General features: G+C 53.6%; 1 protein-coding gene across 1 annotated transcript in view; it reads left to right on the top strand.

Annotated features, from left to right (window-relative positions):
• Positions 1-13,607, top strand: part of LOC128696874 (protein slit) — a gene marked incomplete in the record, with an annotated part of 659,908 nt that overhangs the window by 323,872 nt on the left and 322,429 nt on the right. Inside the window, 1 exon segment of the mRNA XM_070096038.1 lies at positions 3,816-3,887. Within this exon segment, the coding sequence (XP_069952139.1) occupies positions 3,816-3,887 (72 nt within the window).

Below are 13,607 nucleotides of genomic sequence, written 5' to 3'. Positions count from 1 at the left end.
CATTTATGTTAATGTAAAAATTAATTTTGTACCAAATTATATATATATATATATATATATATATATATATATATATATATATATATATATATATATATATATATATATATTATTATCACACTGGCCGATTCCCACCAAGGCAGGGTGGCCCGAAAAAGAAAAACTTTCACCATCATTCACTCCATCACTGTCTTGCCAGAAGGGTGCTTTACACTACAGTTTTTAAACTGCAACATTAACACCCCTCCTTCAGAGTGCAGGCACTGTACTTCCCATCTCCAGGACTCAAGTCCGGCCTGCCGGTTTCCCTGAATCCCTTCATAAATGTTACTTTGCTCACACTCCAACAGCACGTCAAGTATTAAAAACCATTTGTCTCCATTCACTCCTATCAAACACGCTCACGCACGCCTGCTGGAAGTCCAAGCCCCTCGCACACAAAACCTCCTTTACCCCCTCCCTTCAACCTTTCCTAGGCCGACCCCTACCCCGCCTTCCTTCCACTACAGACTGATACACTCTTGAAGTCATTCTGTTTCGCCCCATTCTCTCTACATGTCCGAACCACCTCAACAACCCTTCCTCAGCCCTCTGGACAACAGTTTTGGTAATCCCGCACCTCCTCCTAACTTCCAGACTACGAATTCTCTGCATTATATTCACACCACACATTGCCCTCAGACATGACATCTCCACTGCCTCCAGCCTTCTCCTCGCTGCAACATTCATCACCCACGCTTCACACCCATATAAGAGCGTTGGTAAAACTATACTCTCATACATTCCCCTCTTTGCCTCCAAGGACAAAGTTCTTTGTCTCCACAGACTCCTAAGTGCACCACTCACTCTTTTTCCCTCATCAATTCTATGATTCACCTCATCTTTCATAGACCCATCCGCTGATACGTCCACTCCCAAATATCTGAATACGTTCACCTCCTCCATACTCTCTCTCTCCAATCTGATATTCAATCTTTCATCACCTAATCTTTTTGTTATCCTCATAACCTTACTCTTTCCTGTATTCACCTTTAATTTTCTTCTTTTGCACACCCTACCAAATTCATCCACCAATCTCTGCAACTTCTCTTCAGAATCTCCCAAGAGCACAGTGTCATCAGCAAAGAGCAGCTGTGACAACTCCCACTTTGTGTGTGATTCTTTATCTTTTAACTCCACGCCTCTTGCCAAGACCCTCGCATTTACTTCTCTTACAACCCCATCTATAAATATATTAAACAACCACGGTGACATCACACATCCTTGTCTAAGGCCTACTTTTACTGGGAAAAAATTTCCCTCTTTCCTACATACTCTAACTTGAGCCTCACTATCCTCGTAAAAACTCTTCACTGCTTTCAGTAACCTACCTCCTACACCATACACTTGCAACATCTGCCACATTGCCCCCCTATCCACCCTGTCATACGCCTTTTCCAAATCCATAAATGCCACAAAGACTTCTTTTGCCTTATCTAAATACTGTTCACTTATATGTTTCACTGTAAACACCTGGTCCACACACCCCCTACCTTTCCTAAAGCCTCCTTGTTCATCTGCTATCCTATTCTCTGTCTTACTCTTAATTCTTTCAATTTATATATATATATATATATATATATATATATATATATATATATATATATATATATATATATATATATATATATATATATATATATACATAACTCAATAAATCGTAATGACACGATTGCAAATAAACCATACCCCCGGCCGGGATTGAACCCGCGGTCAGAGTCTCAAAACTCCAGCCCGTCGCGTTAGCCACTATGGTGTAGAAATATACCTAGTTGGATGAATCTTATTGTGGCTAGCTGGTCTAGTGGCTAACGCGACGGGCTGGAGTTTTGAAACTCACTGACCGCGGGTTCAATCCCGGCCGGGGGTATGGTTTATTTGCAATCGTGTCATTACGATTTCTTGAGTCATGTTGACGGCAGTGAAGGGACTTGAGCTAGAGTTCGTCACGGCCACGCTAGCTGGAGATTCGTCTGTAAAAACTTGCATTTGTGGTCACAGAGGTGCCTGTGCTAACTTTCCTATGGTGTAGAAATATACCTAGTTGGATGAATCTTATTGTGGCTAGCTGGTCTAGTGGCTAACGCGACGGGCTGGAGTTTTGAAACTCTATGACCGCGGGTTCAATCCCGGCCGGGGGTATGGTTTATATATATACATAATTTTCTGACGAATAGACTCCAAAGTGTAATGGTGAACAGGGTGAAATCGAAGGCTGCCGTAGTGAAAAGCTCTTTTCCCCAAAGCATAATACTGGCCCCTGTTCTGTGTCTCATATTCGACATAGACAGGCATAAGTCATAGTGCCCTATCATCCTTTGCAGACGATACTAGAATCTGTATACGAGTGGCATCCATTGAGGATACAGCAACCCTTCAAGCTGATATAAACAGTCAGTAGGCCACTCACAATGTGATGTTTAATGAGAATTAGTTTCTGCTACTCCGGTTATGGAAAGACTGAGGAGATAAAGATTTGAACGGAGTATAAAACAAGCTTGAATTCACTCATTAGAGCGTAAGGCTAATGTGGGAGACCTTGAAGTGATCATGTCAGAATATCTCATCTTCAAGGATTAAAACAGTGTCACTATCACAACCACAAGGGAAATAATAGACTTAATAACTAGAATCTTCAAAACAAGGGATGCCAAACCAATAATAATAGTCTTTTATGTATCGTGTTCTCTCTAGGCTCGAGTACTGATGTATTCTAACAGCTCCATTCAAGATTTGCGAAATTGAAAACTCGAGGAGAATGTGCAGAGACCCTTCATTGCTCGTATAGATTCAGTCACGCACCTAAATTAGCGTTTTGAGTCCCTCGATCTGTACTCCTTGGAACGTAGGCGAGAGAGATACACACATTGCAGTCTACACCTGGAAAAACTCTAGCAGGATAGGTCCCAAATCTGCACACTCAAACATTCCGTAAGTAATTAAGAGGCTTGGCAAATGGTGCAAAATACCCCCAATGAAAATTAGTGTGTAAACTTGATAAAACATAGGTATGAAGGAATCAAGCCTTTTCAACGTCTTCCCATCATACATATGGAGGATTACCATCAAACCCATGGCTGTCTTCAAGCAAGTTTCTATGGTTAGTGCTTGATCAGTTGGGCTGTGGTGCTCATGTTGGATTTCGTGCGTCTAGCACTTTTAGCCTGGTTGATTAGGCTATCCACCGAGAAGCCTGGTCTGTCTGGGACCAAACTCCGTTAACCCTCGGAACACTCTCCTGGTAGACTCCAGGTAGGTGAAAAATGGTATGGAAGAAATTGAATGTAACCTCTTCCTTTCAGCAAATCTGATTATATCCCATTCCCCAGACACTGTATAACCCCTAAGAGTTTAACGTTTTCCCGTGATTATAAAAGTATTACAATTGTGAGTGTTAGGCTTCAGAGCGACTTAAGGGAGTGTTGACAAGTAAGACTTAGTATACTACAAGTGTATGGGAACACAGCGTTGAGTCCATCGCTACACATGTCTTATTCTACAACTGTGAGTGTCCCGTAAGTCTGGAACCATAGGGAGAAGGGAAAACAACGGCAGTAACAAAGATTTTTATTCTCAGACCATATTGAGTAGGTCACCCAGTATTATTCATACATGAGAGTAAACAAGATATCCAGTTAACAAAAATAGGGAGAATGGTATTAGCAGCGATGGTGTTACATGTTCCTGTATTGTATACAAAACTGTGTTTGTTACCAAGGCTGTATACCTTAGAATGTGTGTAATTAATTCGTGTGTGATGTTTTGTGTTATTACAGGCAGCTGGACGAGAACCAGATCACCTGCATCGACGAGCAGGCTTTCAGGGGCCTCGCACTTCTCGAAATACTGTGAGTATTATGTCATCTTGCTGTTCCATGCTCCCTTTTCATCATTTCTTGACTCTTCCCTTCCCCTTTATATTTTGTTTTGCTTGCCCTAGACCTTCCTCATTCACCCGTATCCCTTGTTCTCTGGTCCTTCATCCACTGTATATTTACACACTTTTTCAATACTTCTGAAAATATCCAAATAATTCCCACTTATCATGTCTGACGGGCCATCTCCAGATATGACAGCGCCTACGTAGGTGACTTCTAGAAGGAACGAAATCTTAACAACTTTTATAGCTAATGAACCCGTAATGAAATACTTTAAGGAATCCTCATTTGCCCTACTGAAGCCTCCTACATCAAATTGTCAGGCTTCATTACAACGACTTTCAAAAAACAATCCTGTGTTATGGAATATAACTGGGGAACATTATTATTCTTTGTTCCCATCATGAAAGTCATGTGGAAAAGCAATTGTTTTTCATATACCCTGCCACCTGTCCCTCCATCAAACAGTGCCTTGCCACCTGCCCCTCCCTCATACAGTGCCTTCCAACTTCCCCTCCCTCATACAGTGCACTGCCACCTGCGCCTCCCTCATAAAGTGCCCTGCCACCTGTCCCTCCCTCACGCAGTGCCCTGCCACCTGCTTCTCCCTCATACAGTGCCCTGCCACCAGTTTCTCCCTCATACAGTGCACTGCCACCTGCCTCTCCCTCACACAGTGCCCTGCCACCTGTCCCTCCCTCATGCAGTGCCCTGCCACCTCACTCTCCCTCACACAGTGCCCTGCCACCTGTCTCTCCCTCATACAGTGCCCTGCCACCTGCCCCTTCCTCATACAGTACCTTCCGCCTTCCCCTCCCTCATACAGAGCCCTGCCACCTGCTTCTCCCTCATACAGTGCCCTGCCACCTGCCTCTCCCTCATACAGTGCCCTGCCACCTGCCTCTCCCTCATACAGTGCCCTGCCACCTGCCTCTCCCCCATACAGTGCCCTGCCACCTGCCCCTCCCTCATACAGTGCCCTGCCACCTGTGCCTCCCTCATACAGTGCACTGCCACCTGCCTCTCCCTCACACAATGCCCTGCCACCTGCCTCTCCCTCATACAGTGCCTTGCCACTTGCCTCTCCCTCATACAGTGCTCTGCCACCTGCCCCTCCCTCATACAGTGCCCTGCCACCTGCCCTCCCTCATACAGTGCTCTGCCACCTGCCTCTCCCTCATACAGTGCCCTGCCACCTGCTCCTCCCTCATACAGTGCCCTGCCACCTGCCTCTCCCTCATACAGTGCCCTGCCACTTGCCTCTCCCTCATACAGTGCCCTGCCACCTGCCCCTCCCTCATACAGTGCTCTGCCACCTGCTTCTCCCTCATACAGTGCTGTGCCACCTGTCTCTCTCCTATACAGTGCCCTGCCACTTGCCTCTCCCTCATGCAGTGCCCTGCCACCTGCCCCTCTCTCATACAGTGCTCTGCCACCTGCCTCTCCCTCGTACAGTGCCCTGCCACTTGCCTCTCCCTCATACAGTGCCCTGCCACCTGCCCCTCCCTTATACAGTGCTCTGCCACCTGCCTCTCCCTCATACAGTGCCCTGCCACCTCCCCCTCCCTCATACAGTGCTCTGCCACCTGCCTCTCCCTCATACAGTGCTCTGCCACCTGCCTCTCCCTCATACAGTGCCCTGCCACCTGCCTCTCCCTCATACAGTGCTCTGCCACCTGCCTCTCCCTCATACAGTGCCCTGCCACCTGCCTCTCCCTCATACAGTGCTCTGCCACCTGCCTCTCCCTCATACAGTGCCCTGCCACCTGCCTCTCCCTCATACAGTGCCCTGCCACCTGCCCCTCCCTCATACGGTGCTCTGCCATCTGCCTCTCCCTCATACATTGCCCTGCCACCTGCCCCTCCCTCATACAGTGCTCTGCCACCTGCCTCTCGCTCATACAGTGCTCTGCCACCTCCCCCTCCCTCATACAGTGCTCTGCCACCTGCCTCTCCCTCATACAGTGCCCTGCCACCTGCCTCTCCCTCATACAGTGCCCTGCCACCTGCCCCTCATACAGTGCTCTGCCACCTGCCTCTCCCTCATACAGTGCCCTGCCACCTGCCCCTCCCTCATAGTGCTCTGCCACCTGCCTCTCGCTCATACATTGCCCTGCCACCTGCCTCTCCCTCATACAGTGCTCTGCCACCTGCCTCTCCCTCATACAGTGCCCTGCCACCTGCCTCTCCCTCATACAGTGCTCTGCCACCTGCCTCTCCCTCATACAGTGCCCTGCCATCCGCCTCTCCCTCATACAGTGCCCTGCCACCTACCTCTCCCTCATACAGTGCCCTGCCATCCGCCTCTCCCTCATACAGTGCCCTGCCACCTGCCTCTCCCTCATACAGTGCCCTGCCACCTGCCTCTCCCTCATACAGTGCCCTGCCATCCGCCTCTCGCTCATACAGTGCCCTGCCACCTGCCCCTCCCTCATACAGTGCTCTGCCACCTGCCCCTCCCTCATAGTGCTCTGCCACCTGCCTCTCCCTCATACAGTGCTCTGCCACCTGCCTCTCCTTCATACAGTGCCCTGCCACCTGCCCCTCCCACATACAGTGCCCTGCCACCTGCCTCTCCCTCATACAGTGCCCTGCCACCTGCCTCTCCCTCATACAGTGCCCTGCCACCTGCCTCTCCCTCATACAGTGCCCTGCCACCTGCCTCTCCCTCATACAGTGCCCTGCCACCTGCCTCTCCCTCATACAGTGCCCTGCCACCTGTCCCTCCCTCATACAGTGCTCTGCCACTTGCCTCTCCCTCATACAGTGCCCTGCCACCTGCCTCTCCCTCATACAGTGCCCTGCCACCTGCCTCTCCCTCATACAGTGCTCTGCCACTTGCCTCTCCCTCATACAGTGCCCTGCCACCTGCCTCTCCCTCATACAGTACCCTGCCACCTGCCTCTCCCTCATACAGTGCCCTGCCACCTGCCTCTCCCTCATACAGTGCCCTGCCACCTGCCTCTCCCTTATACAGTGCCCTGCCACCTGCCTCTCCCTCATATAGTGCCCTGCCACCTGTCCCTCCCTCATACAGTGCTCTGCCACTTGCCTCTCCCTCATACAGTGCCCTGCCACCTGCCTCTCCCTCATACAGTGCCCTGCCACCTGCCTCTCCCTCATACAGTGCTCTGCCACTTGCCTCTCCCTCATACAGTGCCCTGCCACCTGCCTCTCCCTCATACAGTGCCCTGCCACCTGCCTCTCCCTCATACAGTGCCCTGCCACCTGCCTCCCTCATACAGTGCCCTGCCACCTGCCTCTCCCTCATACAGTGCCCTGCCACCTGCCTCTCCCTCATACAGTGCCCTGCCACCTGTCCCTCCCTCATACAGTGCTCTGCCACTTGCCTCTCCCTCATACAGTGCCCTGCCACCTGCCTCTCCCTCATACAGTGCCCTGCCACCTGCCTCTCCCTCATACAGTGCCCTGCCACCTGCCTCTCCATCATACAGTGCCCTGCCACCTGCCTCTCCCTCATACAGTGCTCTGCCACCTGTCCCTCCCTCATACAGTGCCCTGCCACCTGCCCCTCCCTCATAGTGCTCTGCCACCTGCCTCTCGCTCATACAGTGCCCTGCCACCTGCCTCTCCCTCATACAGTGCTCTGCCACCTGCCTCTCCCTCATACAGTGCCCTGCCACCTGCCTCTCCCTCATACAGTGCTCTGCCACCTGCCTCTCCCTCATACAGTGCCCTGCCATCCGCCTCTCCCTCATACAGTGCCCTGCCACCTGCCTCTCCCTCATACAGTGCCCTGCCATCCGCCTCTCCCTCATACAGTGCCCTGCCACCTGCCTCTCCCTCATACAGTGCCCTGCCACCTGCCTCTCCCTCATACAGTGCCCTGCCATCCGCCTCTCGCTCATACAGTGCCCTGCCACCTGCCCCTCCCTCATACAGTGCTCTGCCACCTGCCCCTCCCTCATAGTGCTCTGCCACCTGCCTCTCGCTCATACAGTGCCCTGCCACCTGCCTCTCCCTCATACAGTGCTCTGCCACCTGCCTCTCCCTCATACAGTGCCCTGCCACCTGCCCCTCCCACATACAGTGCCCTGCCACCTGCCTCTCCCTCATACAGTGCCCTGCCACCTGCCTCTCCCTCATACAGTGCCCTGCCACCTGCCTCTCCCTCATACAGTGCCCTGCCACCTGCCTCTCCCTCATACAGTGCCCTGCCACCTGCCTCTCCCTCATACAGTGCCCTGCCACCTGCCTCTCCCTCATACAGTGCTCTGCCACCTGCCTCTCCCTCATACAGTGCTCTGCCACTTGCCTCTCCCTCATACAGTGCCCTGCCACCTGCCTCTCCCTCATACAGTGCCCTGCCACCTGCCTCTCCCTCATACAGTGCTCTGCCACTTGCCTCTCCCTCATACAGTGCCCTGCCACCTGCCTCTCCCTCATACAGTACCCTGCCACCTGCCTCTCCCTCATACAGTGCCCTGCCACCTGCCTCTCCCTCATACAGTGCCCTGCCACCTGCCTCTCCCTCATACAGTGCCCTGCCACCTGCCTCTCCCTCATACAGTGCTCTGCCACCTGTCCCTCCCTCATACAGTGCTCTGCCATTTGCCTCTCCCTCATACAGTGCCCTGCCACCTGCCTCTCCCTCATACAGTGCCCTGCCACCTGCCTCTCCCTCATACAGTGCTCTGCCACTTGCCTCTCCCTCATACAGTGCCCTGCCACCTGCCTCTCCCTCATACAGTACCCTGCCACCTGCCTCTCCCTCATACAGTGCCCTGCCACCTGTCCCTCCCTCATACAGTGCTCTGCCACTTGCCTCTCCCTCATACAGTGCCCTGCCACCTGCCTCTCCCTCATACAGTGCCCTGCCACCTGCCTCTCCCTCATACAGTGCCCTGCCACCTGCCTCTCCATCATACAGTGCCCTGCCACCTGCCTCTCCCTCATACAGTGCTCTGCCACCTGTCCCTCCCTCATACAGTGCCCTGCCACCTGCCCCTCCCTCATAGTGCTCTGCCACCTGCCTCTCGCTCATACAGTGCCCTGCCACCTGCCTCTCCCTCATACAGTGCTCTGCCACCTGCCTCTCCCTCATACAGTGCCCTGCCACCTGCCTCTCCCTCATACAGTGCTCTGCCACCTGCCTCTCCCTCATACAGTGCCCTGCCATCCGCCTCTCCCTCATACAGTGCCCTGCCACCTGCCTCTCCCTCATACAGTGCCCTGCCATCCGCCTCTCCCTCATACAGTGCCCTGCCACCTGCCTCTCCCTCATACAGTGCCCTGCCACCTGCCTCTCCCTCATACAGTGCCCTGCCATCCGCCTCTCGCTCATACAGTGCCCTGCCACCTGCCCCTCCCTCATACAGTGCTCTGCCACCTGCCCCTCCCTCATAGTGCTCTGCCACCTGCCTCTCGCTCATACAGTGCCCTGCCACCTGCCTCTCCCTCATACAGTGCTCTGCCACCTGCCTCTCCCTCATACAGTGCCCTGCCACCTGCCCCTCCCACATACAGTGCCCTGCCACCTGCCTCTCCCTCATACAGTGCCCTGCCACCTGCCTCTCCCTCATACAGTGCCCTGCCACCTGCCTCTCCCTCATACAGTGCCCTGCCACCTGCCTCTCCCTCATACAGTGCCCTGCCACCTGCCTCTCCCTCATACAGTGCCCTGCCACCTGCCTCTCCCTCATACAGTGCTCTGCCACCTGCCTCTCCCTCATACAGTGCTCTGCCACTTGCCTCTCCCTCATACAGTGCCCTGCCACCTGCCTCTCCCTCATACAGTGCCCTGCCACCTGCCTCTCCCTCATACAGTGCTCTGCCACTTGCCTCTCCCTCATACAGTGCCCTGCCACCTGCCTCTCCCTCATACAGTACCCTGCCACCTGCCTCTCCCTCATACAGTGCCCTGCCACCTGCCTCTCCCTCATACAGTGCCCTGCCACCTGCCTCTCCCTCATACAGTGCCCTGCCACCTGCCTCTCCCTCATACAGTGCTCTGCCACCTGTCCCTCCCTCATACAGTGCTCTGCCATGTGCCTCTCCCTCATACAGTGCCCTGCCACCTGCCTCTCCCTCATACAGTGCCCTGCCACCTGCCTCTCCCTCATACAGTGCTCTGCCACTTGCCTCTCCCTCATACAGTGCCCTGCCACCAGCCTCTCCCTCATACAGTACCCTGCCACCTGCCTCTCCCTCATACAGTGCCCTGCCACATAACTACTGAGAACAAATTAAAGCACTACAATTATTTTCTGTATAGCGTAAAGTAGAGAGATTCGTAGTCATATTTACATCAAAGATAATTAAAGACGAGTCTTTAACCTGCACATTGCTATAACTTACTCGAATGTGTAGAATAAACTCTGCCAAGATGAGGGAAGTGTTGGGAAGCCATGGGTACAATTAGAGAACATTATATCAACCGGCATGGTCCAAGTCTCAACATATTACCACCAGATGTCAGAAATATTGCCGAAACGAAGATAGGCGTTTCTAAGAAGCTAATCAGTTTTCTTCTGCAAGTGCGGGATCAGCCGTGTTGTGATGGCCATGTGGGCCAGTTGGCCGCTAGCACACAGCCTAGTTGATTAGGTGGTGAAGAGGGAAGCCTGGCCTGCCTCAGGCCCGGCTGCGATGATAGGAGAGCTCTTGAAAACGGTCACAGGTAAATCACAGGTACCTCACCATGACCTGTCCCTCGCCCTTTTTTTTTTATCCGAGTGAGATACAATTTGGAACAGTTTGGAAATAACAGTTAAAAAGTCAGTTACATTATTACTGATTACATTTTGCTTGAGAAGGAATGGGAGAATGAGGTGAACTGGGGAGAGGGTGAGGTGAACTGGGGAGAATGAGGTGAACTGAGGAGAGGGTGAGGTGAACTGGGGAGAATGAGGTGAACTGAGGAGAGGGTGAGGTGAACTGGGGAGAATGAGGTGAACTGAGGAGAGGGTGAGGTGAACTGGGGAGAATGAGGTGAACTGAGGAGAGGGTGAGGTGAACTGAGGAGAGGGTGAGGTGAACTGGGGAGAATGAGGTGAACTGAGGAGAGGGTGAGGTGAACTGGGGAGAATGAGGTGAACTGAGGAGAGGGTGAGGTGAACTGGGGAGAGGGTGAGGTGAACTGGGGAGAATGAGGTGAACTGAGGAGAGGGTGAGGTGAACTGGGGAGAATGAGGTGAACTGAGGAGAGGGTGAGGTGAACTGGGGAGAGGGTGAGGTGAACTGGGGAGAATGAGGTGAACTGAGGAGAGGGTGAGGTGAACTGGGGAGAATGAGGTGAACTGGGGAGAGGGTGAGGTGAACTGGGGAGAATGAGGTGAACTGAGGAGAGGGTGAGGTGAACTGGGGAGAATGAGGTGAACTGAGGAGAGGGTGAGGTGAACTGGGGAGAGGGTGAGGTGAACTGGGGAGAATGAGGTGAACTGAGGAGAGGGTGAGGTGAACTGGGGAGAGGGTGAGGTGAACTGGGGAGAATGAGGTGAACTGAGGAGAGGGTGAGGTGAACTGGGGAGAGGGTGAGGTGAACTGAGGAGAGGGTGAGGTGAACTGAGGAGAGGGTGAGGTGAACTGAGGAGAGGGTGAGGTGAACTGAGGAGAGGGTGAGGTGAACTGGGGAGAGGGTGAGGTAAACTGGGGAGAGGGTGAGGTGAACTGAGGAGAGGGTGAGGTGAACTGAGGAGAGGGTGAGGTGAACTGAGGAGAGGGTGAGGTGAACTGAGGAGAGGGTGAGGTGAACTGAGGAGAGGGTGAGGTGAACTGGGGAGAGGGTGAGGTGAACTGGGGAGAGGGTGAGGTGAACTGGGGAGAGGGTGAGGTGAACTGAGGAGAGGGTGAGGTGAACTGGAGTAGGGTGAGATGAACTGAGGAGAGGGTGAGGTGAACTGGGGAGAGGGTGAGGTGAACTGGGGAGAGGGTGAGGTGAACTGAGGAGAGGGTGAGATGAACTGAGGAGAGGGTGAGGTGAACTGAGGAGAGGGTGAGGTGAACTGAGGAGAGGGTGAGGTGAACTGAGGAGAGGGTGAGGTGAACTGAGGAGAGGGTGAGGTGAACTGGGGAGTGGGTGAGGTGAACTGGGGAGAGGGTGAGGTGAACTGGGGAGAGGGTGAGGTGAACTGGGGAGAGGGTGAGGTGAACTGGGGAGAGGGTGAGGTGAACTGAGGAGAGGGTGAGGTGAACTGAGGAGAGGGTGAGGTGAACTGAGGAGAGGGTGAGGTGAACTGAGGAGAGGGTGAGATGAACTGAGGAGAGGGTGAAGTGAACTGAGGAGAGGGTGAGGTGAACTGGGGAGAGGGTGAGGTGAACTGAGGAGAGGGTGAGGTGAACTGAGGAGAGGGTGAGGTGAACTGAGGAGAGGGTGAGGTGAACTGGGGAGAGGGTGAAGTGAACTGAGGAGAGGGTGAGGTGAACTGAGGAGAGGGTGAGGTGAACTGGGGAGAGGGTGAAGTGAACTGAGGAGAGGGTGAGGTGAACTGAGGAGAGGGTGAGGTGAACTGAGGAGAGGGTGAGGTGAACTGGGGAGAGGGTGAAGTGAACTGAGGAGAGGGTGAGGTGAACTGAGGAGAGGGTGAGGTGAACTGGGGAGAGGGTGAAGTGAACTGAGGAGAGGGTGAGGTGAACTGAGGAGAGGAGGTGAACTGAGGAGAGGGTGAGGTGAATTGAGGAGAGGGTGAGGTGAACTGAGGAGAGGGTGAAGTGAACTGAGGAGAAGGTGAGGTGAACTGAGGAGAGGGTGAGGTGAACTGGGGAGAGGGTGAGATGAACTGGGGAGAGGGTGAGATGAACTGAGGAGAGGGTGAGGTGAACTGAGGAGAGGGTGAGGTGAACTGAGGAGAGGGTGAGGTGAACTGTGGAGAGGGTGAGGTGAACTGGGGAGAGGGTGAGTTGAACTGAGGAGAGGGTGAGGTGAACTGGGGAGAGGGTGAGATGAACTGGGGAGAGGGTGAGGTGAACTGAGGAGAGGGTGAGGTGAACTGGGGAGAGGGTGAGGTGAACTGGGGAGAGGGTGAGATGAACTGAGGAGAGGGTGAGGTGAACTGGGGAGAGGGTGAGTTGAACTGTGGAGAGGGTGAGGTGAACTGAGGAGAGGGTGAGATGAACTGAGGAGAGGGTGAGGTGAACTGGGGAGAAGGTGAGGTGAACTGGGGAGAGGGTGAGGTGAACTGGGGAGAGGGTGAAGGAACTGGGGAGAGGGTGAGGTGAACTGGGGAGAGGGTGAGATGAACTGAGGAGAGGGTGAGGTGAACTGAGGAGAGGGTGAGGTGAACTGAGGAGAGGGTGAGGTGAACTGAGGAGAGGGTGAGATGAACTGGGGAGAGGGTGAGGTGAACTGGGGAGAGGGTGAGGTGAACTGGGGAGAGGGTGAGGTGAACTGGGGAGAGGGTGAGGTGAACTGGGGAGAGGGTGAGGTGAACTGGGGAGAGGGTGAGGTGAACTGAGGAGAGGGTGAGGTGAACTGAGGAGAGGGTGAGGTGAACTGAGGAGAGGGTGAGGTGAACTGGGGAGAGGGTGAGGTGAACTGGGGAGAGGGTGAGGTGAACTGGGGAGAGGGTGAGGTGAACTGGGGAGAGGGTGAGGTGAACTGGGGAGAGGGTGAGGTGAACTGGGGAGAGGGTGAGGTGAACTGGGGAGAGGGTGAGGTGAACTGAGGAGAGGGTGAGGTGAACTGAGGAGAGGGTGAGATGAACTGGGGAGAGGGTGAGGTGAACTGAGGAG

Source organism: Cherax quadricarinatus, chromosome 52 (assembly GCF_038502225.1).
Source record: "Cherax quadricarinatus isolate ZL_2023a chromosome 52, ASM3850222v1, whole genome shotgun sequence".
Taxonomy (NCBI): domain Eukaryota; kingdom Metazoa; phylum Arthropoda; class Malacostraca; order Decapoda; family Parastacidae; genus Cherax; species Cherax quadricarinatus.
Note: the sequence above shows the minus strand (reverse complement) of the source record. Positions and strands in the feature narration are given on the sequence as shown.